At 35.2% G+C, this 23,294-nt stretch overlaps 1 protein-coding gene across 2 annotated transcripts; it reads left to right on the top strand.

Moving 5' to 3' along the window:
- Positions 1–7,137: 7,137 nt before the first annotated feature.
- Positions 7,138–22,867, top strand: LOC131063986 (endonuclease 4). 2 transcript variants are annotated; one of them, XM_057997996.2, is made up of 9 exons: positions 7,143–7,430; positions 9,586–9,766; positions 10,233–10,337; positions 10,506–10,561; positions 10,708–10,791; positions 18,051–18,143; positions 19,341–19,408; positions 22,327–22,400; positions 22,488–22,867. In XM_057997996.2, the coding sequence occupies exons 1-9, from the start codon at positions 7,314–7,316 to the stop codon at positions 22,613–22,615; spliced, it is 906 nt and encodes a 301-aa protein (XP_057853979.2). In that variant the 5' UTR covers positions 7,143–7,313; the 3' UTR covers positions 22,616–22,867. The 2 variants fall into 2 exon arrangements, with proteins under 2 accessions (XP_057853986.2, XP_057853979.2); XM_057998003.2 differs by lacking the exon at positions 18,051–18,143 and having other exon boundaries at positions 7,138–7,430.
- The last annotated feature ends 427 nt before the right edge of the window (positions 22,868–23,294 follow it).

Below are 23,294 nucleotides of genomic sequence, written 5' to 3'. Positions count from 1 at the left end.
GTTTCACATATCCACAATTTAGTTTGAAAGGTAGTAGACTAAAACATACTAGAACAACAAATGACTTTGGAAAAATGAGTCTCCCAAACACTACAACCTCATACTAGGTTAGATTTAATATTATATATGATGTAAATGTTATTGGAGTTATTGTGCAAATTCCTATACGATGTAAGTATTGTTAATTTGATATGTTTATTGATTTGGATAAATGCTTCTTTAGGTTGAAGTCTTAACTTTATGTCATCTTGTTTGGGGTGATCAATTCATGTGATATGAATGAAAGGATTTGATGGAAGTTGAACAATTCAATTTGCTTATATATTTTGATTGCTAATATATGTACAACTATGCTATGTATTCAAAGATGCATTTATGAGACTTGATTTTCCAAAATCCTTTTTAGCGTTAAATTATGTTGCACATAGTTTGAATTATATAGTGCAACATAGTTCAACACAAAAGCCTTTGGATAACCAATTCTCCCAAATTCTACCACCTCATACAAGGTTAGGTTTAATGTCCTATATGATGCAAATTCTTTTGGCACTATAGTGCAAATGTCTATATGATCTAAATGTTTTTAATTTGATTGGTTTGTTGATTTGGTTGAATGCTTGTTTGAGTTAAAGTCTTAAGTTTTTGTCCTCTTGTTTGGGTGGTCAACTCATGTGAGATGAAAGAATGGATTTGATGGATCTAGGAGTAAATTAAATTTATGATATATTTATATTTCTTGATTGGTGAGCCATTATAGTTGGTAGATTCCACCCCCTATCCTAAGCAGGTTGATTAATCAAGAGGTAGAATAGTTGTGGTGGCCTATTCTAGCTTATTTTAGTAGGCTTTATCAATGAATTGGTTAATTAGCATGGTGATAAATTAAAAGTAATAGTTGGAATAACTATGGCTCCCACAATTAATGTACCTCTTCCCACACACACCTGGTAGCCTTATAATAGTAGGGGTCATTTATCACCCTGCAAAATAATTAACTACCTTTATTCTAGCTTATTATAGCAATTGTAATTGCAAGTTGAGTAATTTGGCGAATCCTTACAACAATGGGGTGTAGATAATTATTTTATCCCAATCCTTCTATTAATTAAATAGATTTTTATTTATTTAATTACTTTAGTAATCTTTTTATAGTTTTTCCCCATTTAAATAAATATATACTTTATTTAATCATCCTTTCCCTAAATTAAATAAATCTTTCTTTATTTAATTAATTCTTTAGTTTTTCCCTCCATGACACTTGTCATTCATCTCTTAATTTGCCTTTAACTACCTCTCTAATATTTTACCATTTTCCCTACCTATCCTCTAATCCTAGCCAACCATTTATCCTTCCACCTCTTAATCCTATCCCAACATTTCTAGGGTACTCTCTATATAAGAGGTTCCTTTCATCCTTATCGACACTAACTAATGTGTCTACTCTAATGAATGTGATCAATCACTCAAGCATCTCCACAACTACAATCTGTTCTTTGTTGAGCTCTTGTGCACGCAGAAAATGTAAGAGCAACCATATCAAACAAAATCACTGGCGATAGAAAACAATGGAGATCAAACCCTACCAAGAATGTGAATGGTGTAATCTTTCTATGTTTTTATGTTTTGCATGTCTTAGGTTCTTCATTGGTGTATGGTGAATTTTTATTGTAGAACTAGGAATTTTATGTGGTTGGATCTTTATTGGTTTTACACTAGTTTAATCTTCCAAATTTCGGGAGGGATTTAGATTGGGGGGCTAAGAGTCCTAACAAATGTTTATTGAGGGGGGTTATATTGCCTCCTACCCACCCTGGATAAGAAGCAAATAATTAAATAAACCCCAATCTTGTGTGTGGGGCAGTAGGGTGGGGGGTTATAGTTAGATAAGAGGATAATTGAAACAATATCCTCAAATCATGTTTTTCTTAAAGCCCAACTGAGAAAAAACCCAAGCCAAAAATATAATTCCTCCACCTCCCTCCTAGGCACCTTCTATTCCTTCCTAACCCTTAACTTTATAACCCCACCCTACTGCCCCACACACGTTGCCCTTGCCCTCTTTCAAGTTTGTCTATAGAAACTATGCATTGGGTAAGTGATGTACACTACTACAAGTAAATGAGAAGGGAAACAAAGTTAATGTGGGTGATCGTGAAGGAAATAAGACATATATGTAGATACAACACATTGCCTACAACATTTACATAATTTGAAATAGATTAGCATTAACAATATAATTAAAAACCCCACATATGCACTTATAGAACAACTAGAATATATACATCTTATAGAACAAATAGGCATTAACAATTTAGAATAGATATTACCACATACATAATAGATACACATTTACATAATAACATTTGCATCATATAGATGAGATAGACAATTACAAAACAACATTCACATGATATAGAAGAGAAAGACATTTATAGCACACCATTTAGAATTTTACAATCATATAGAACAAATAGGTATTTAAACACCATTGGAAACAACATTTACATCATCTAGACAACATAGGAATTTATAACAAGTCGGTTTAAGACATAGGCTTACACATGGCAAATTGCATCCACATAAGAAAATTGAAATTTGTTAGGTCCACTATTAAATTTTTGACTTGGTGGTTATTTTTTAATAACGTTTTGTCCACATGGAACTCCAATTGGACCCCCAAGGTAGCTTGGTCCATTATGGGCTCCTCTCTCTTAACATTGCACATAAAGGATATTTATTTTCCTTGTCAATGTCACCTATGCAAAATATTGCATGGGTGTATGTAGTTGATGGGTGAAGAGGAGGGAGATGTAATTATCAAGAAGATATTTGTAGAGTAGGTAAATGGAATCCACTAGTCTAATTATGTAAACTAGAAATCAAAAGTCATTTACACTAACTTTACATTCAAGAATAAATCAATAGGCCCAACTACAAACCTATTGATGAGAGCTAAGCACAATGGATTGAATTATTCGTTTGCTTGTGATTTGATTTGATAAGAGAATGCAAGAACTAGTTCTAAAGATATAAAATTGATAGCATAAATAGTAAGACAAAATATATATACAAACTCTGAGAACAAATTTTGGAAACATGGATTAGAAAGGAACACGTGTCTTCAATTTGAGCCTAAAAGTGTTGGACTATGTGGCTAGGTGCCATAATCCTAACGGTGTTTGATGCAATAATTTTAAGCAAATTTGGGATTAGGATGTTGCTCAGGTTATCTCCCTTAAATTTTGTTGGAAAAGTGTTGGACTATGTGGCTAAGCCATAGTGTCAAGGGTTTTCTACTTCTTCAAAGTTTGGATATCTTCGTCTTAGTTTGCGCTTTTTGAATCTACAATCCTTCTCTATCAAATCTAAAACCTGCATGCATAAGAGAGGAAAATTATGTTGGCCTATATAGGACCTTGCCTAAGTCAAACCATAGGTTGGAATTAACCCTACAAAAATGATGATTAGAAAGAGAGCTTACCCTTGTAGGACAAATGCTAAATCTGAAATAAAATGTTGAATTGAAGATCTAAAATGATCTATGATTATACCCTTGATGATGTAATGCTCTTAAGATATGTCCTCCAAGTGTTGATGCAATAACATGATAAATTATCATAAAATTCATCATGAAAATATAGTTGAAAACAATTTGTTGTAGCGTGATGCTCCTTATACTCAAATCTACTCTAGAATGAAGAATAGTGTGATGCTCCTTGTACTCAAATCTACTCTAGAATGAAGAATAGTTTCTCTTGAATAGGAATGATAGATTATGAAAAAATAATGAAATCAATTAGGAATGATGCCTTATACAGGGTTCTCAAGGTATTTTGCATTCTAGGCCAACTTACAATGGTCATGTGCCATTTTTTAGACCAAATCTTGAAATATCAAGGTCATCACATTACTCTCTCAAAACTTTAGCCAAAATATGCCAAATTATGTGGCTAAGCCACATAGCCTTGACAAAATAGGCCAAAATTTCAAGGGAAGCGAGATAATAAGGCCCTGAGATTAAATTTGTAATTTAGATTAGGATTGATGACATTTAAGTGGGGAAAAAAGTGCATTGAAATTTTAAATAAGATAGAACCCACATAAGTTTGAAATGATATAGGAGAAAGGGCACACTTAAAGTAAGGGCCCAAATAGGAATGTGTTGATGTTTTAAAATAGGATAGGACTCATATTCTTAAATTGAGGGTTAATTCAAGGAAAGAAATGGTCCCAAAATACTTAAAGGAATGGGAAAACTAAAATGAGTGCCAGGAGAGTGTGAAATTGGACTCAATAATTAAAGGAGTACAATTTACGACACTACAATATCATGTGTGTGAAAGTGTATTCAATGTGAATCTTTGATGGTCTATGTTTATAATATTTATTGTTGTTATTTCAACTGTTGGCATCTAGTTTGTATTCACCAACTTGAAGGTTTTGTTATTTTTTGGGTACTTCTTTCGATAATGCTTATGAATGATTAAGATTGCCAGCAAAGGTCATTAATAATCCAATGACTATGGTTTAATTGACACAAGATTTTGAAAACTTAGATATTCAAATATCTTTTCTTTGTTCTTATACTGAGATTGTTTTAATTGAAGAATTAATGAAGTGAATCGACAACTATGGATCACTATAATACTTAATTTTTATGACACACCCTACAAATGTAATAGTTAAGAGTTTAAGAATTTTAGTCACAACATGGACTAAATATGTCATATACCTACACATATATATGTATAAATGTGTGTGTCGTATGTATGTATGTACACATGCACATACACCTGTGTGTACATATATGTGTGTGCATGTGTATACATGTACATACGTGTGTGTGTATACATATACATATATATGTATATATATACATAAATACATCACACACACATATACATAGACATATGCATACTTACATACATACATATATACATATGTGTGTGTGTATACATTTATAAATATATAGATATATATGTGGGTTGAAAGGTGCATAATGAATTGGATGCAAGAGGGTCAAAATCCCTTGGTCCCTCTCAAAAACCTTGACATAAATTGTACAATTTTTTAAGACAAAAGTATGAATTTGGACATAATATTGAAAAGCTATTGATATGCCCACACAAATTACCACATGTTAACCTTCATGATTAAAATGAAGAATGCATTTAAACAAAATGGTGCATCGAGGAGGTAACTATAGAGAAATGCTAAAAAATAGTAAAGGTCAAACTTGTTGGCATAGGTTTTTTCACAATCATGATTTTATTCTTGATACATGAATTTGACCTAGAGTACGAAAGGATATTATGATTTTGACTTGTACATGTAAATATTAGAGCCTTTGTTTATTCAAAGATATACTAATTTTAGAGGTTTGTATAATGAACATTCATTTTTTATCATTAAGAAAATTAATCTTATGTTTTTGTAGTTCGTTACAAAAGATCAATTATTTATAAGAAAATCTTTTTAACACCAACTCCTCTTGAAATTTTAACTATGATAGAATTTATTATTTGCAGATAGATGGCTTAATAGGTTATTGAAATATTCAAAAAACATAGCCTCATAACAAAAAGAAGGAAGAAAAAAAAAAAAAATTACTATTCTTATAAATGAGAATCAATTACAAACCCTAAGAATTAAGCAATACAATGAAGAGGGTGTAAACCCTAACAATAATCCCATTTGCAAACAATAAACATTTGAAAACTCATTTGAAATTTGCAAGAAAGTAATGAATTAACAGTATTAGTAACCAACAATAAATATGTGAAATCCCATTTCCATAAGATATTCAAAAAATCGTAAACATAAATTAATAACTCAAGCGATAATAGTATTGTTTAGAAGCGCCCATGAAAAAAACTTGTTCTTCCTTTCTACGTAGAGTTTATAAAAAAAGACCCCAACACATTCAATTTCAAAGAGAACTACAAACCATAAAACCCATTAAAACATTAATTAAATAAGAACCCAAAAATAACACAACCTTCAACGTATGGAATGCAAAGTATAGGCGAACAAACAATTAAAAATCATAAATGAAAGAACACTCACAACATATGATCAAATACTCAATGGCTCGCTATCATAGTAAGGTAATAAAATCTCACTTAAGTCAAAAACCGCTTGGTGAGAACTTGGTAAACACAACAACAATATGCAATACAATCCATATTGTGAACCTAAAACTAACATTAAGTGAAGAAGCATTTGATAATGCCAAACGAGAAGTAGTGAAATACATAGTAGGGTACTTGATGTTCAAGCAAAGAACATGATATTTACCTTTATGACTTTATCTCCATGAAGAGGAAGAAGTAGCAACAATCCACCATCATCAAGCATTATAGAGTTGGGCATGTATTGGTGCCTATTCAAACAAACATAGAGCAAAGATAAACATGTATTAGTGCCTATCAAAATGAAGACTTGCATAGAAATATGTAAGAAATAGGGAGTAGGTGAGCGAGATACGTGAGGTTGTGAATAATTCAATGATCAAATGAATCAAAAGTTAGAGCCATGAACCTAGCATATGGGAAAGGATGTGTAGTTAATGTGGCTAGTTGAGAGGGAAAGAGTTAATGTAGTGTGATAAATGCAAAGAAGTGGACCTTATTGGTGGCAAATTGCTTGATCACATGTGATGCTACAAACATGTACCCTTGATGTGCCACACAATATCCTGGGATGGTCTTGAAGAACTATTAGCCATCCAAAATGACAACTATTTTACTTGTTCAACCAATGAGTAGTGTACATATGACAAATTGCATCCACATAAGCAAATTTAAAGTTTTTGGGTTGACCATTCAATTTTTGATATGATAATGTTTCTTTTTATTAATTTTCAACTCAAATGACACTCCACGTAAACCCGAAAAATAACCTACTCCACTAAAACCCCTCCCCTACCAAATTCAACACTATTCTATTCATATTATATCACCGTTCCTCGTTAAATCCAATTACCCATTTGGAATACCATATGCTTTAAATAAATCACATTTGAGATGGGTAACTAACCTTCTTAGAAATCTTAATTACGAAAACTGATCACCATCGATTTTGCCCATTGCACTTTGAGTGGGAAATGGCCTTTGAGTGCGATGACTAGTAGGTATCGGGTCTTTCTATCATGTACCATCTACTAAAATCCAAATTTAATATAACAGACATTTCCATCACTTGACGCAACGTGAACCACCTGCACTTTATATACTACACTCCACATTTCAAGTCCACGGGGATATTGTAGATCACCATTCATCTGTCTGTTAAACGGAGAAAACTGCAATAGGATGGATAGGTTTAGGTTTTTTCTAACGTGGAGTGTAGTAATTTCTATGGATTCAGCTCTTCCTGGTGCACTGTGTTGGGGAAAAGAAGGGCATTATGCCACATGCAAAATTGCTGAGGTGAGGACCCTTTTCTTTTACCAGTGCAATTTTTTCACCTTTTTTATTCTTTCTATATCTTTGATGAGGTTATGGATTGCCGTTTTAGGACATGGGGTAAGATTAAGCCGTTTTCCTAAATTTTTTTAAATGATCAATGTGCCCAATTAGGCCACAACCTTGTTTCTTAACTGTGTAGTATAACAAAAAGTATAAGATTTCAATTTAGGTCAGTAGACTAAGAACCGATTCTCCGCCAGCTTGTGAATACAAATGAATCGAATGCGAATTCAAAGTTTGAGCTTGCTTGAGCCAGAGTATTACTGGAACGGGCCAATTCCTCCTATTGAATGCGACAACTATTGATCCTTTGTGGTGGTTCATATGGCTAGTTTCAACCCCACGGCTTCACCCAATAAGTCACAAGTGGACCATTCCAGATGTTAGGAGATAGTCACAGGAAAATGGGTCATTACAGGATGGGCTGGAATAAAATATACCGCACTAGTGGGCTACTCAAGCTCATGAGAAGGAATGGCTACTCATGAGGAAGGGGCCGTTGAATGGATGATTTGAGGATTGAAAACCGTACGAGATTAATCTTGAAAAATCAATGTTTATAAATGCAAATGCATTTGTAGGATACATAGCAAGATACTATTGCTAAAAATCTAGACCATAGCCTAGTTAAAATGAAGGCCAAACCGAGCACTGTAGTTGTTAGTCAAATTTCGTTGAATTTAAGCCTAACAGATTCTCTCTTCACGGAATGCCATCTAGTGCCTTAACAGTCTGTAATCTGCACTCCCACTGACCAACGCTAACACGTTTTTTTTTTTCTTTCTTTGTAATAACCGAGACAAACAATTAAAATTATATATTCACTTGAGGACTTCCCTCTCATTTGGCTCTTTATATTTGTAATTGTGTCTATAGCTGAAGTTTACCTTGTTTTTTGGTTTTTTCAATGAATAGCCTTCGGGCATCATTAATGTCACTAGACACTATCACAAGACACAAACTTGTATCAATGAATGATTTTAATGACGGCTGCCAGACCAAGCAGTCCAAGGGACTGAGAAACACATCCCTAATTTATCTTCGAACTCTTTTTGATGTCGGATATCCTACTATGGATCTTGACCAAGAAGCTATCCATCTTGCTGATATTTGCTGATCTATGAGACCAAGCAGTTCAAGGGACCAAGAACCACATTCTCATTTTTTTTTAACTCCTTTCGATGGCAGATATCCTACCATGGATCTTGACCAAGAATCTCATGTAGGCTGCTAACTTTCAAGCTGTTTTCGTACTGGTATGGATATACTTATAAGCTTCCACTACCCGGTCCTTACTACAGAATGTGCAAGTTCTCTCTTCCCAATCTTCCTTAGGTATAGACCATCTCTCAATCTCGCACCTAAGATGATGCGGTCCAGTCCTCAACTGCCCAATTAACAAGAAAAAACCTTACATTTTCCTTAATAGCCTCTCCTAAATATGTTTTTTCACTGTGTTCCCAGGTTGAGTTGAACTCTTTGACATAATAAGCTTTCTTCCGTCCAATCTGCTTTTTCCACATGACAGTCCTGAATATTTTTGCTACGTATTTTTTATTTCCTCATTGATGTTAGGACACTCATGATCTGGGTTGCTCCACAAGCATTACTACACACTAAGGGTTACCAATTGGCTTATTAACCTTGTTCTTGGTTCTCTCTGCAGTAAGTATTCCAACTTACCACTCCACCATGCTCCAATTGAAGTTCTATTTAAGTTTTGAAGCTTTAGTCCTATTAGTCCTATTCATATTTTTGAATACAAGTTTTCTCTTCCGTTCTTCCTATGTTTTCAATCTGTAAATGATTTTCTTTGCTTTTTTAATTTTGAGTGAGGTTATGGCTACCTTTAGTTGGCATGAGGTAAGATTGGGCTATAATCTCGTCTGGGGCTAGCATGGGTTATACTCGTGGGATTTGATCTTGGTTCTGACATGATCATGCCCCATTATACTGAGTCACGCTCGAATTTATTAAAACACAACCTTGCCACATGTCTGCTGGGGTTATGGGCTGCCGCAATACTTCTATGATTCTATCTGCTATAATTTGTCTATTTCCTGTCTTTAAAAGCTGAAAATTTGTCTTCATTGTCTGTCATATTATGTAAATGCAGGCCCTTCTAAGTAAAGCAGCAGCAGATGCAGTGCAGCAACTTCTTCCAGACTATGCAGAGGGGGATCTTGCATCCCTTTGTTCATGGCCTGACGAGATTAAATTTTGGCACAAATACCACTGGAGCAGCCCTCTGCACTACATTGATACACCGGATTTCAGGTGTAACTATGACTATTCTCGTAAGTACTTTGTCCAGCAAGGCTCTACGTATTGATATCAACTGCATATAGTTATCAAGTACAAATACATAAAATCATTATTCGAATCTGAATGTGTAATGTGATTCTTAGTATTTTAAAGCATCTTCAGAAAATTAAAGTAACTTATCATCATGTTATTTATTGTCATCATCAAAACTAGGAGTAGAGTGTTTCTGCACTTAATTATAAGGAGAAATATCATTTTAATTTTTGATTATGATGATTGATTCAGTCTCACCAAATTTTTTCTAAGTATCACAAAGAATGTTGGAATGCCTGAATTGTAGCAGCGATATGTCATCATTTTCTGGACACAGATTGGTGCCTACTCAAATGATTTTTCATCTTTTTTCATTCAAAAATATATATTTATGCGTTTGCGACACTTTGACATTCATTATTGCCACCATTTTTTAACTGAATGTCACTATTATGTATGGTACAGGTGACTGTCATAATGCACAGGGAGAAAGAGACATGTGTGTGGCAGGAGCCATCAATAATTACACTTCTCAGCTTACAACATATGGCACTTTGTCTGATGAGAGATGTGTGTTTCTTCTTTAGGAATTATTCTAGCTTTTTAGGTGCTTTTCTCTTTTTTACAACTCAATGATCCTTCTTAATTATGCATTTAATTTGCAGCTTCCATTAAACGGACATCTTTATTCAGGAGACATCTAATTTGGAAACTTATAGATATCCCTGAATTTCGCAGATAATTTGACAGAAGCATTACTTTTTCTGTCTCACTTCATGGGAGACATTCATCAGGTCTTGTTTGGACTATCCATGCTTTTCAGTTCTCAAGGAATGGGAGATCATTGCCCAAGGATCTAATTGGTATTTTAAATATCTTTTTACGTTGAGGAAATCACTTATGAATGTTAACAGAAAAACTGCAACTAATAATTTTGCAGCCTCTGCATGTCGGATTCACTGGAGATTTAGGAGGAAACACAATAATTGTACGCTGGTATCGGCGAAAGGCCAATTTGCATCATGTAAGTATACAACTTGTTGCAGTATCTATGTTTTTATGGGGAGAAATAGAAGGAAAAATAGATTTAAGGATGACCAGAAGAAAAATGGTAAACTGGAGCTAATTTATTATTCATTTGTAAATTTTTGTTTTAAATTAATGTATGTAGGACTCTCTGTCTTCTGCCTACATGTTGTCATAGGTTTTTCCTTTGAATACGATGTTCCGTTTTTTATTAGGCTGGACCTTTGATTGGGGTATATGGACATCATCAATACTGGCAGTATTGGTGACCATCCTATGTTGTAAATTTAGATATAGGAAACATACCTGATAAAAATTGAATTCCTATGGATGAAAGACCACATAGAAAAATCACCATGGAATGATACAGTATCATGAAAAGGTGTGTGTTTTGTTCCTAATGTGCTAATGTTCCTATCTGTATAAATGTACTTGTTTAAACATCTTCCATTTTGATTCTTTTTTTTTCCAGTAAATTGTTTGGTCTCTCCACATCACACCTGCCCTGCTGGTCTCTCAAAATCCATTCACATTGTTCCGAATAAGTCTCATAAACACAGACATGTTCACTTTTTGGTAGAAATGATACCTAAGCCATTTACATTTCACCTCTTGTTAAACTCTTATCTAGATGGATTGCTCACTTACTGATCTTCACCTTTATGAATGGAGAAATGAATTATGTCCTTTAATTTAACCCTTACTCTTTACTCTTTTTGCATTGTGAATCTGAAATTTGAAAAAAAGAAAAAGAAAAACTGAATGAAGATAAAGTCAATGCAATTTGCAAGAAACAAGTTTCCTTTGGCTTGGCTGAAGTTTCAGGCTACCTTTATGAAAGGAGAAATGAATTAATTTAACCCTTACTCTTTACTCTCTGCATTGTGAATCTGAAATTTGAAAAAAAAAAAAGAAAAAGAAAAACGAAATGAAGATAAAGCCCATGCAATTTGCAAGAAGCAAGTTTCCTTTGGCCTGGCTGAAGTTTCAGGCTACTTGCTTGCAAGCCAACTGTCACAGGCACAATTACAGGAATTTCATTTTCCAGAAATGGATCCTACTCATCATTGCAAAGGAGAAACAATCAATTTGTAATGCATTGGATTGGCTAGATATCATCAGTTGGGCCTCTGGTTTGAGCATTCATGGGGTAAAATGTGATGTCATCAGTGAAGTGAAATGATGATGTCCATGTGACTTTAGGATTTTCATTTGATATAGAATAGATAAGGAGATATTTAAATAATTAAGCATTTATATTGCATTTCAATCCTCACTTACTGACCTTTTGCATCTGATACATAAAACATGAAAGTTGGATTGGCAACGTATGAAGTGTTCAGAAATAGCTTTTGGACATCTTAATTAATCAATTGATACAAATTTGAACCAGAAACAAGGTAACTTTCAAAGATGTCAAAAGCCTTCTAAAATTTGAGGAGATTCTCAGTTGATGATACTTGATTGCTCATTTTATGCATACACAAACAATACACGCCACATGCTGATCAGAAGAAAATTTGAACTATATTTTTTTAATTTGTCTATACGTTAGTAATTTGCATTTTTGAAGGCCTTCTGGCCATTTTTAGGCCTAGCAAGCAGCGAAAGAGCATGGCTAGGCATGCTATTTCAAAATCTCATCTACAACTCTTGGAGACCTTTCCAACGAGTTAAACGGCTCGTAATTTTGAGTCCCGAGTAGAAAGTTATGCCTAGTTGAAGTTAGGATAAAATTTCATATAGTTTTTTTGAAAATTTTGTAGTTTTTAGATTTTATTATGTAATGAACAAATGTGACCCTTGGAATCTCATGAACTTCTATATGTTGGATTTTTGGAATGGAATAGAGGACTTTTTGGCTTGCTTCAATTCTATGCTTTTTGGTTCTTGTAAACAAAATTTACAATACCGCAGGTTCTCACTCAGGTATTGTCATACTAATCCATAATTCAAATCAGTGGTATCAGAGCAAGTTCGCTCCTGTATGTCATATCACATGCGATCAACATATCAAAGATTGGGGTTGGAAACAAGGAATCCTTCAGACTACCTTCCTTTGAGACGCACATGATCGCAGATGGCTAAGTTGCAGACCGACGATGACATTAAAGCATTAGTTGCAGATGCACTAACAAAACAACGCGAAGAAATGATGGAGCAGTTCAAGCAAATGTTGGAAAGTCGTGGGTCACAAGCAAACCCACCATTCACAGGGCATACGCCATTCAAGGTGCAAATGAATTTCGATATACCCGCATTTCAAGGAAAGATCGATGCAGATGCTGTTGATGATTGGGTCTCAAAACTAGAAAGATATTTCTCTGTCAATCAGTTTTCAGATGAAGAGAAGATAACTTTTGCTCTCCTCAAAGCTGAAAATCATGTGAAAGATTCGTGGGAAGCAAAGTTGGCATCCAAGGCAATAGAAAATGGCAGCACTTTTATTTTTGATCAAAACCTTACATGGGGAGAATTCATGGAGCACATAAAGGAAGAATATTTTCCTATTGATACATATGAACAGAAATATATGCAGTGGCAATTGCTTCGACAAAAGAAGGACCAAACTGTTCAGGAATATACTAATATGTTTCATGCCTTAGCAGCAAAGCTTGGCATCAAAGATTGTGAGAAGCACTGAGTTTTGAAATATTAGAGTGGACTCCACAGGTACATCCAAACCGAAATGGAATTCCTGAATATAGAGACTTTACCTAGTTAGTGCATATCAATTTGCTACCAAAATTGAGGAGAAATTCAAACAGAAAGGAAGGAGGGATAATTTTGCAAACAACAGATGGAAGGGTGAAGGTGGCAAAACTACATGGAAACAAACCTCTAAGGACCCCTCTCCCAATTCACCAACAAAAAAGACATGGAGTATGAAGAAGACACAAGAAAACAATATGTGGTGTGAATTCCATAAGAGTCCCTCGCATAATACAAAAGATTGCAGAACCATAAAAAACTTAATGATGGAGATGCATGAAGACAAGGCAGAATCTAAGGTAGCAGAAACTTGCACAGAAGGAAATCATGAACAGGTCATTGAGGCTGATCCATATGCCATGGTAGCTACTACAAGAATATTTCCCTGCGAGGATGAGGAGAGATTGTTCTATTCACAAATGTGGGTTGGAGGAAAAGCCCTGCACTTTATTGTTGATAGCGGAAGTCAAAAGAACCTAATATCAGTAGAGACTGTGAAGAGACTGAATCTGAAAACAACAACCCACCCGCAACCCTATTCAATGGGATGGGTTAGTCAAGGAAGAGATATCCAGGTGCACCAGTGGTGTTGCCTTTCATACTCCATAAAGCCTTTCAAAGATGAGGTAATCTGTGATGTGGCTCCCTTAGATGTTTGTGATGTTCTGTTGGGACAACCATATATGTACCAGCGTCATGGTGTTTATGAGTCTAGGCCTCGAAGCGTGACCATCAAATTAGGAGAGCAGAAATATCGAATACCAGAGGTAAGCCCTGCATACACTACCTCTTTGATTAGTGCCAAGCAATGTAAGAGGTTGGTTGCCAAAACGGGAACATTCATTTTATTGATGTTTCGTTCTGAAGAAGAAAGAAAATCAGTTTATAATTCCCATACCATCACAAACACCACAACACTGCAGAAAATATCAATGGATCAAATTTTGATGAAATATGAAAATCTGTTTAAGTTACCAACTGGGGTACCTACACACTGCCAAGTGAAACATACTATTGATTTGATACCAGGAACTCCATTACCTAATGAACCAGTCTACCGTAGGTCAGTATTAGAGAATAATGAGATTAAGAGGCAAATACAAGAATTGATTGAGAAGGGACATATTCGTCCAAGTGCATCACCCTGTGGCAGCCCCATTGTTCTAGCAAAGAAAAAGGATGGAACCTGGAGACTTTGTATTGACTATAGGGCCTTGAATAAAATTTCAGTCAAAAATAGGTATCCACTTCTCTGGATAGATGACCTCTTGGACCAGCTTAGAGGGGCCCGATTCTTCACCAAAATTGATTTGAAATCAGGGTACCATCAAGTACCAATTGAATCAGCCGATGTGTGGAAGACAACTTTCAAATCTAAGGAGGGATTGTTTGAATGGCTAGTGATGCCTTTCGGTCTAACAAATGCTCCAGTGACATTCATGAGAATGATGAATGATATGCTTAGACCATTCACTGATTCCTTTGTGGTGGTATATCTTGATGACATACTCATCTTCAGCAAAACTTGGGAGGAACATTTGCAACATGTGGAAAAAGTTCTCTCAACCTTACAAGATCATGGGCTTTATGCAACCAAAGAAAAGTGCTCCTTTGGTATGCAGAGTATCAGATACTTAGGATATGTTATTGACAATGAAGGTGTCCATGTTGATCTGGAGAAGATACAAGTGATTAAGGACTGGCCGTCTCCTAGAAATCTCACAGAGTCACGAAGTTTCCTCAGGTTGGCAAACTTTTATCGCAGATTTGTGTTGGGATTTTCCCATCTGTCTTGGCCTCTAAATCAGTCACTGAGGGGGGGGACACAAGCAAAGTTTAAATGGACAAGTGCTCAACAAGAAGCATTCGAGGGGCTAAAACGAAGGTTATGTTATGCACCAATTTTATCTCTTCTTGACCTGCAACAATCATTTGAAATACAAACAGATGCATCAGAATATGCTCTAGGGGCAGTCCTCATGCAGCATGGTCATCCAGTTGCATATCACAGTCAGACTTTTTCTGATACAGTGCGTTGATATGCTACTTACGACAAGGAACTGTATGCTATTGTTCAAGCCTGTAAGCAGTGGAAACATTACATTCTGGGTAAGGAGACTGTCATCCACACAGATCACAAACCCCTTCAATTTTTGCAAACACAAGGGAAGTTGCAGAATCATCGACATCAACGATGGTCAGCATATCTTCAACAATTTCACCTCAATATTCGCCACAAGAAGGGAAGTACTAATAAAGTAGCAGACTGTTTGAGCAGGCCTCCAATTGCAGCCATAAGAATGGTTTTGAACTCATGTGGTCATCAAACTGAAGCCTGGGCTTGCTTGTATGAGAACGATGTTGAATTTGTAGATGTTTATAATCAATTAGTGAAGGGACATCAAGTGAATGATTTCTATTTGCAGGATCGAATGCTTTGTCACCTTGGCCAAATCTGTGTGCCCAATGCAGAACGCAAAAAGTTGATATGGGAAGCTCACTATAGTAAGGTTGCTAGTCACTTTGGTATAGGTAAGACTACAGCTATACTTCAGAAGTATTTCTATTGGCCAAAATTATGGAATGATGTTATTTCATATATTCAAGCTTGTACCGCACGTGCTATTGCTAAGCCTGCCAATTGTAAACTTGGGCTGTACTCACCACTTCTTGTTCCTGAAAAACCTTGGCACTCAGTTTCTATGGACTTTATGTCTGGTCTTCCTACCACCAAAAGAGGCCATGATTGTGTGTATGTTGTGGTAGATAGGTTCTCGAAAATGGCATTAATAGTGGCATGTAAAAAAACCATTTCTGCAGAGGACACTGCAAAGCTATTCTTTGAATACATTTGGGTTCATTTTGGTTTGCCGAATACCATTATCTCGGATAGAGACAACAGGTTTCTTAGTAAGTTTTGGTCTACACTATGGGAAATGATGGACACAAAATTGACAAAGTCTACTGCTTTCCACCCTCAAACAGATGGCCAAACAGAGGTAGTGAATCAGATGATCATACACATCCTACAAATGTACCACTCAAAACATCCCCGCACATGGGATGAAAGTCTTCCATATGTTTAGCATAGCTACAATAGGGCAATTCACAGTTCAACTGGCCACAACCCATTTGAGGTTTGTCTTGGTTAGCAGCCACTTGCACCCATGGACATTGCCATACCACTTATTCAACGTGATTTGGTTCCACGTGTTGGTAAGGAGGAAGATAAGGCAGCCCAGTTCATCGATAGAATTCATCATCTACAACAAGAAGTTCATGAAATTTTGGAACACACCAATAAGAAGTATAAGGAGAGACATGATGAGCATCGTACTCCTCATAATTTTCAAGTCGGGGAGAAGGTGTGGTTGCATATCCAGAAGGAACGATTGCAAGGTGCCAATAGGAAGCTTCGTCCTCTGCGTTATGGGCCATACACCATCATCAAGCAAGTTGGTGATAATGCTTTTGAGCTTAATTTACCTCCATTTTTGGGTCTTCATCCAGTCTTCAATGTGGAACTCTTGAAGCCATATTTTCCTCCACTATTAGATGTTGCAGATGTGGCAGAAACAATCTCCACTACAGAATTGAATCCAAATGCAGCTACTCCATTCCAATGCGATCAGATTGTGGAGACCATGGTGAAAACACTCAAACAGCAGCAAATTTACTTGTACAAAGTGGTTCGAGCAGGGCAGATTGCTCAACAAGGAAAGTGGTTTACCAGAGAGCAGCTTCAAGAATGTTTTCCTCATCTCATTCAAAGTGTTGATGCAATGGGGCCCATTGCCTTCCAAGGGGGAAGTAATGATTGGAAGAAAATTTGAATTATATTTTTTTAGTTTGTCTATACGTTAGTAATTTGTATTTTTGAAGGCCTTCTGGCCATTTTTAGGCCATCTACAACTTTTGGAGACCTTTCCAACGAGTTAAATGGCTTGTAATTTTGAGTCCCGAGCAGAAAGTTATGCCTAGTTGAAGTTAGGATAAAATTTCATATAGTTTTTTGAAATTTTGTAGTTTTTAGATTTTATTGTAGATGTTATTTGAATACGTTTTCATCTTGCCTTTAGTTTTATTTCAACTTTTTAATTTGGTTTATTGAGGCATTCTGTTAACTATCTGTAACATATTTATCCTTTACGTACCTAATGACCACTTTGACTAGCCATGGACATTTTTAGTTCTTTCTAATAAAGTGGCAAACCAAAATACGAAGGATACAATTTTCGTTCGGGTAGGACTGAATACATTAGCATTCTTTCAATGCTTGTATGGTTTTGACTTAAGTTTCTAGTTTTGTTGTACATGTTCCTTGCCTTTTATCAAGACGAACAATTTAGAACATTTCCATGAAATTCCCAACGCACTGTAACAGTCTGCTTGCTTTACAGAACTACAAAATTCGGGACAGATCCAAGATAAGTTTGGGTTGACTGATTGCGAAAATATAAGCTGTTTTCATAAAGAAAAAGATAGCTCTTCTGCATTGACGTTGTTTTATAACTTATACTTTTTGGCTTTTGTCATTGCCAACAGGTATGGGATAATATGATAATTGAGACAGCAGTTAAAGACTTTTATGGCTCAAACCTCACTCTTATGATACAAGGAATTCAGGCAAACATAAGTGTATGTGAATCGCCTAGTCTCTACTCTCTTTTTTCTGTTTTTCTCTCAATTGGTATTCATACACATTTTTGCCGTGGAAAATAAAGAATCCACATAAAACCTAGCAAAAGCATTTTATTTTCTGCTTCTGAGCTTCTTAATTTTTTATTAGGTTGAAATTTTTTTCTTGTTAAAATTACTGATGATGTTCCTTCTGGTGAGAAATGAATCAATTATATTAACAATTTTGGGTTTTGAGAATTTTTTTTTTTCTTCCAGAAATTGATTAACACTTATTTTGATGTATTTTAAGCTTTTAAGGTATAGGCTAGTAAGGAGAACAGAAGTATTGTCTGCCTTTATGGAAGCCATGCATCTAATTTTGCTTCACCAAAACAGACAGAGACTACAATGATATTCTCTTTAAGAGATGCTTTGAAACTTATTTAACATCCATATCCATTGGTCAGGTAGGAAAACACCATTAACAAAGGTAATATCAAACATCTAATAAGACACAGGCTTAATAATCTGCCAATAATGATATAAGCTGTCTGCAATTTGATTTGGTCAATAATGAGTTCTTTTGTTTTTCCTTTACGAAATATCCCCCCTTGAGACCCTAAGAAAGATATCTAAGCTTTGCATTGTACCTTCTCTATCTTTATATTGAGTTGTAGGAATAGATTCAAAGCATTAGGAAAATGTACAAAAAGGAAATATCTATAGTCAAGGAGATGAATCCCTCTACATTACACCTAGATCTTTCTGTCTTTGAAATATGTTTTGTGCATCATCCCTGTGAAATAAAAGGTGGTAGTTGTTATCCTTGGATTTCTACAATTGTATTTGCTGTAAGTCTTTGATGAAGGTCAACTCACCTGCTTGGCTTCGAACTGGTGGATTGAGATGGACATGGTCACACTCTCATTTTAGTGAGTTGTATTAGTTTTTCCTAAATTACTAAATCATATTTTTTTAGTATATAAAAAGGCATCCATGCATCATATCTGATTTGTTTCAGTTATATACATCTTCTGTTAAGCCATTGTAAAAAAATTCAAAACCTTGAGATGTTTTGATTGTTAAATTCTTTGCTTCATTCCTTCTTTTACAAAAACACATTTTCTTCCTTTCCGTGCTGTTGAGTTAATATTTATGCATGCATATTGTTATGTTTACTGCAAATAATCAATTTTCTGGTGTTTTTGACAACAGGATATTTGGTCAAATGATGTTTCTACATGGGAGAGATGCAGCACAAATAAAAATGCTTCCCCAAATCCGTAAGATTAAAATTCACTTTTGGGTACTTTTTATTTAATCAGAGTAGGAATCCTTTGCTATAGCTTCTTGCTGGCCAAGAGACCCCACATATGCAATATTTTGTGTTCTGTAAACTTATTCTTTTTAAAAATATTTATTTCATACATTTAGAAACACTGCAGAAGGAAAACCATTTTTTTTTTTTTTGATGGAGGTCCAGACCTGCGAGCGGCCAGCCCAGCAAGGGCATGAAGCCCGTGAGCTGCCAGCCCAGCGAGGGCCTGCACGAAGTAGTTTTTGCCACCTGATATGGGGGCTCGAGCCAGTAGGCTGAGCCTCTTCGGCTAAGAGCCAAGGACTGAGGGGTATCCATTCCGCCAAATTCGCCCGGGGCACAATCCCGGCCTCATCCCTTAAGATGTTGGAGCCTTGCACTCAGCAAGACTTGATCCCTGGTGGGCTCATTTAGAGCCTTTCAACTTCACCAGTAGATCAAGGGCCCATTGACGAAAACCATTTTTTGATTAAAGGTAAAAGAAGCTTTTTGAAAAGGTCTCCATTCTTTTACAAGCAAACCAACAGCAAAACTACAGCTAGACAAGAGCCAAACTACAACAAGTTTACAGCGTAATAGTCCCAAAGAAGATGGCCCAAACAGCTGCAGGAATGCTGAAAAGGAACAACATCAAAACAACCTCCGATCACAAAATGAAGTATATTCCACAGAAGTTATGTTGGTTGAGTGCCACAGCAGCTTCCCATTCCTCCTGAAGGAAGCCAAGATGCTTTTCCATGGAATCTATCCTCCTTGGTTGCCGTTGTATCTTTTGCTTTGTTGCTTTTGGTCCTGGAAGTAGGACCATCATGCCACAGAGGAGAGTGGGTTCTCATTCTTTGTTAACATTTTGATTTTATTAGCATTGCCTTTAATAGTGGTTTCTCTTATTTCTACCACCTGCATTAAGTTGGCCTCAATTTCTGAAATATATTTCTCTAACAACAACAACTTTTCACCTTGCATAGTGTTTTCAATTTTCAATATATGTATTTTGTCCATGGCCTCCCTATGCTTGAAGTTTATCTTCTCCTCTTCCATTGGAATGAGCACCTCACCTCCAAATTTCTTGGCTAGCAGTGAAGTTTTTAAGTTTATTCTCATAATTTCTACAAAGAACCATTTTAGTATTTTATGGTGGACCGTAACTTCCTTCCCTATTCCAACAAACTTCTTTGCCACCATATTTACAAAGGATGCAGCAGAAAAACGTTAACACAAAAAATAAAAAGCAAAAAATATAAACTCAAATAAGTTCTGTTCTTCAATTTGTATGAATGTTTTATAAAAGCTCTAAATCTCATGTATCCCAGACTGAGAGGGCAAGGGTACTCATGAACTTTTAAATTGTGGTTCCTGTTGCTTGTCTAAGTCAATTCAATTGTTTATGTAAAAAGGTTGACCTTCCTTTGGGCATGAGTAAAATATTATACTTCAAAATTTCTAAGAGAATAGACTTTTCTAACGGTCCTGTTATTAGATTGACCTAGTTCTTTGTTCCTCCAAGGTAACATAGGATGCATTTTTCCGCAAACATAGTGCTTGAATGAATTGAGGTGACATAAAACCTGTCTAATATTTTAATTTCCAATTGAAACTTAACAGTTAAATTTAGTTTTTAAATTATGGATGCCTATAAAGTATAAAGCTAGCATATGGTGTTCATTCACGTACTCGCCAATCTCTTGCCACAGAGTAACTATTGGCGTCAAAAAGATGCTACAGTATTATGCAACTATTATGAGAATCTTTCTAGTTCTAACTGTAGAGTTTTATATACAGGATATCTAGAGGATCATTATAATATATTTGATTAAAGGTTGTTCAGAAATAGCCATTCCTTTCTGGCATCAGTAACCGTATCTGTTGTAAATGCAGAAGGTTGAAGCAAACTTGACATCTATCATTTCTACGAACAAAATTATCATTTTGTTGATAAGATATGTGATATATTATATTACACTGAGAGTGGATAAAATGTAAAATACTGTTGGTTTTGTCATATTTGTAAGCATTAGCCAACAGTAGTAATATTTTATCTTCACAAACTTGCTAGAAAAGGTCAATACAAGCTATGAAAGCAAAATGTTTCAAATCTTAATATATGTATCCATATGGATTATAATAATGTCATGAAGACAGATTTCATCGTGCATCCATTTGCTTAGTTGTTAGACCATAGATACTTCTGCCAAGAGAATAGCATCTGCAACATCCATGCCCACCCTTTAAAAGACCAGCCAGCATTGCGTCCCAACCAGATGGATCTGCAACAACAGGAGCCAAACTGATCGGCCTTAAAAATGATTCCCTTGAGAGAGCTATCGCATCCTCCATGTTCCCAGACTCTAGGAATGCAATGTCTATTGACATTGCCTCAGTCTTGAAATCTGTGTTCGGACATGCCTTAAGTTTCTTTTTGGTTGGTTGACACGTGTGCCTTTAGAGAACATAAAGGATTTTGTTAAAGAAAAATTCCAATATGGAAAAAAATATCCAAGTTACTTGATGTTTCTTCTGTTATTGAGCATGCCAGTTGATGTATCAATTCCATCACAGGATTTGGATAGAACAAGTGAAAATGTTGATTGTCTTTTGCACTGATTGGAATCCCTGAAAAGAGAATAGGTCTTTTCACATATTTATATTGAACTGTTAACTGTAAAGATATATAATTATGTCCATAATTGCTGTATTTATTTCCTTTGATGTCTGTACGTCTAGGATAAGGTAAATTTTTATAACTTTCTGTTTCTTGTGTAAGTTAATTAAGTAGCACACATATATATGGTCTAGAAGACTTACTGTTCGCTCTGTCCTTTCCATGTCTGGCATGTATCTACATTTTCGAAGTTGATTTGATTCACTTGACTGTGGCATCAGGTATGCAGTTGAAAGTATTGGTTTAGCTTGCAAGTGGGCATACAGAAACGCTACTCCAGGCACTATTTTAAGTGGTAATCTCACCTACTCTAGATTTTAGCAATACAAATGTTTGTATTGTTTCAGCCCTCGGGTCGTAAAAGTGAATTTTTCAATTGTAGATGATTATTTCCTCTCTCGGCTGCCGATCGTTGAGAAGCAACTTGCAAAAGGAGCTGTTCGGCTGGCTGCAACGCTAAATCACATTTTTTCTTCAAAAATGGTTGACAGACAAATAGCAATCATATGAGAAGTTAAAACATTATTAAAATGAATTTCTTTGTACAGATTTCTATCAGTGTACACATTTGGATAACATATTTGCTATACTCGCAAAATATGTCATGCTTTAATTTCTGTAAATTATGCAATTGTGAGTAATGTACTGTGGCTGCGGGGGGTAGAAGCATCTGATGTTATGATTATGAAAAAAGAATTGTGAAAGAAACATTATCTAAAGCCAACATTCATTCTTAAATATGAAGACATCAAAGTTTGTTTATATATATATATATATATAAAATTAATAAAAATTAACATTTAAGTATATAACATTTGTTACACTTTTCAAAGTAGAAACAAAGCAAAATAAATGAAATAATTTATGATTTCTCCAAAAGTAAAATCAAAAGCTACATACAAAAGTAAAAACAAGTGTATTACATATTAAAATAAAGTAAACAATGTAGATAAAATAAAATAAAGAAGGTAAAATAAAATAATTCTTTAAAAGATGTATATTTTAAATAGATGTATTTATCTACACTAATTTTACCATTAGAATTGTAGCTGATATTATTTGTATATATTAATGTTCTCATATTTGAGAGCATTTGGTATTCATATTATAGACAAGAATGTCTTAAGCATAGAAGAATGACATATATTGATGCCTCTTTAACAAAGAAATTGCCTCATGGTTAAATAGT

This window comes from Cryptomeria japonica, chromosome 3 (genome assembly GCF_030272615.1).
Source record: "Cryptomeria japonica chromosome 3, Sugi_1.0, whole genome shotgun sequence".
NCBI classification, from domain to species: domain Eukaryota; kingdom Viridiplantae; phylum Streptophyta; class Pinopsida; order Cupressales; family Cupressaceae; genus Cryptomeria; species Cryptomeria japonica.
The sequence above is the reverse complement of the archived record's forward strand: the minus strand, read 5'-3'. Positions and strand labels throughout refer to the sequence as shown.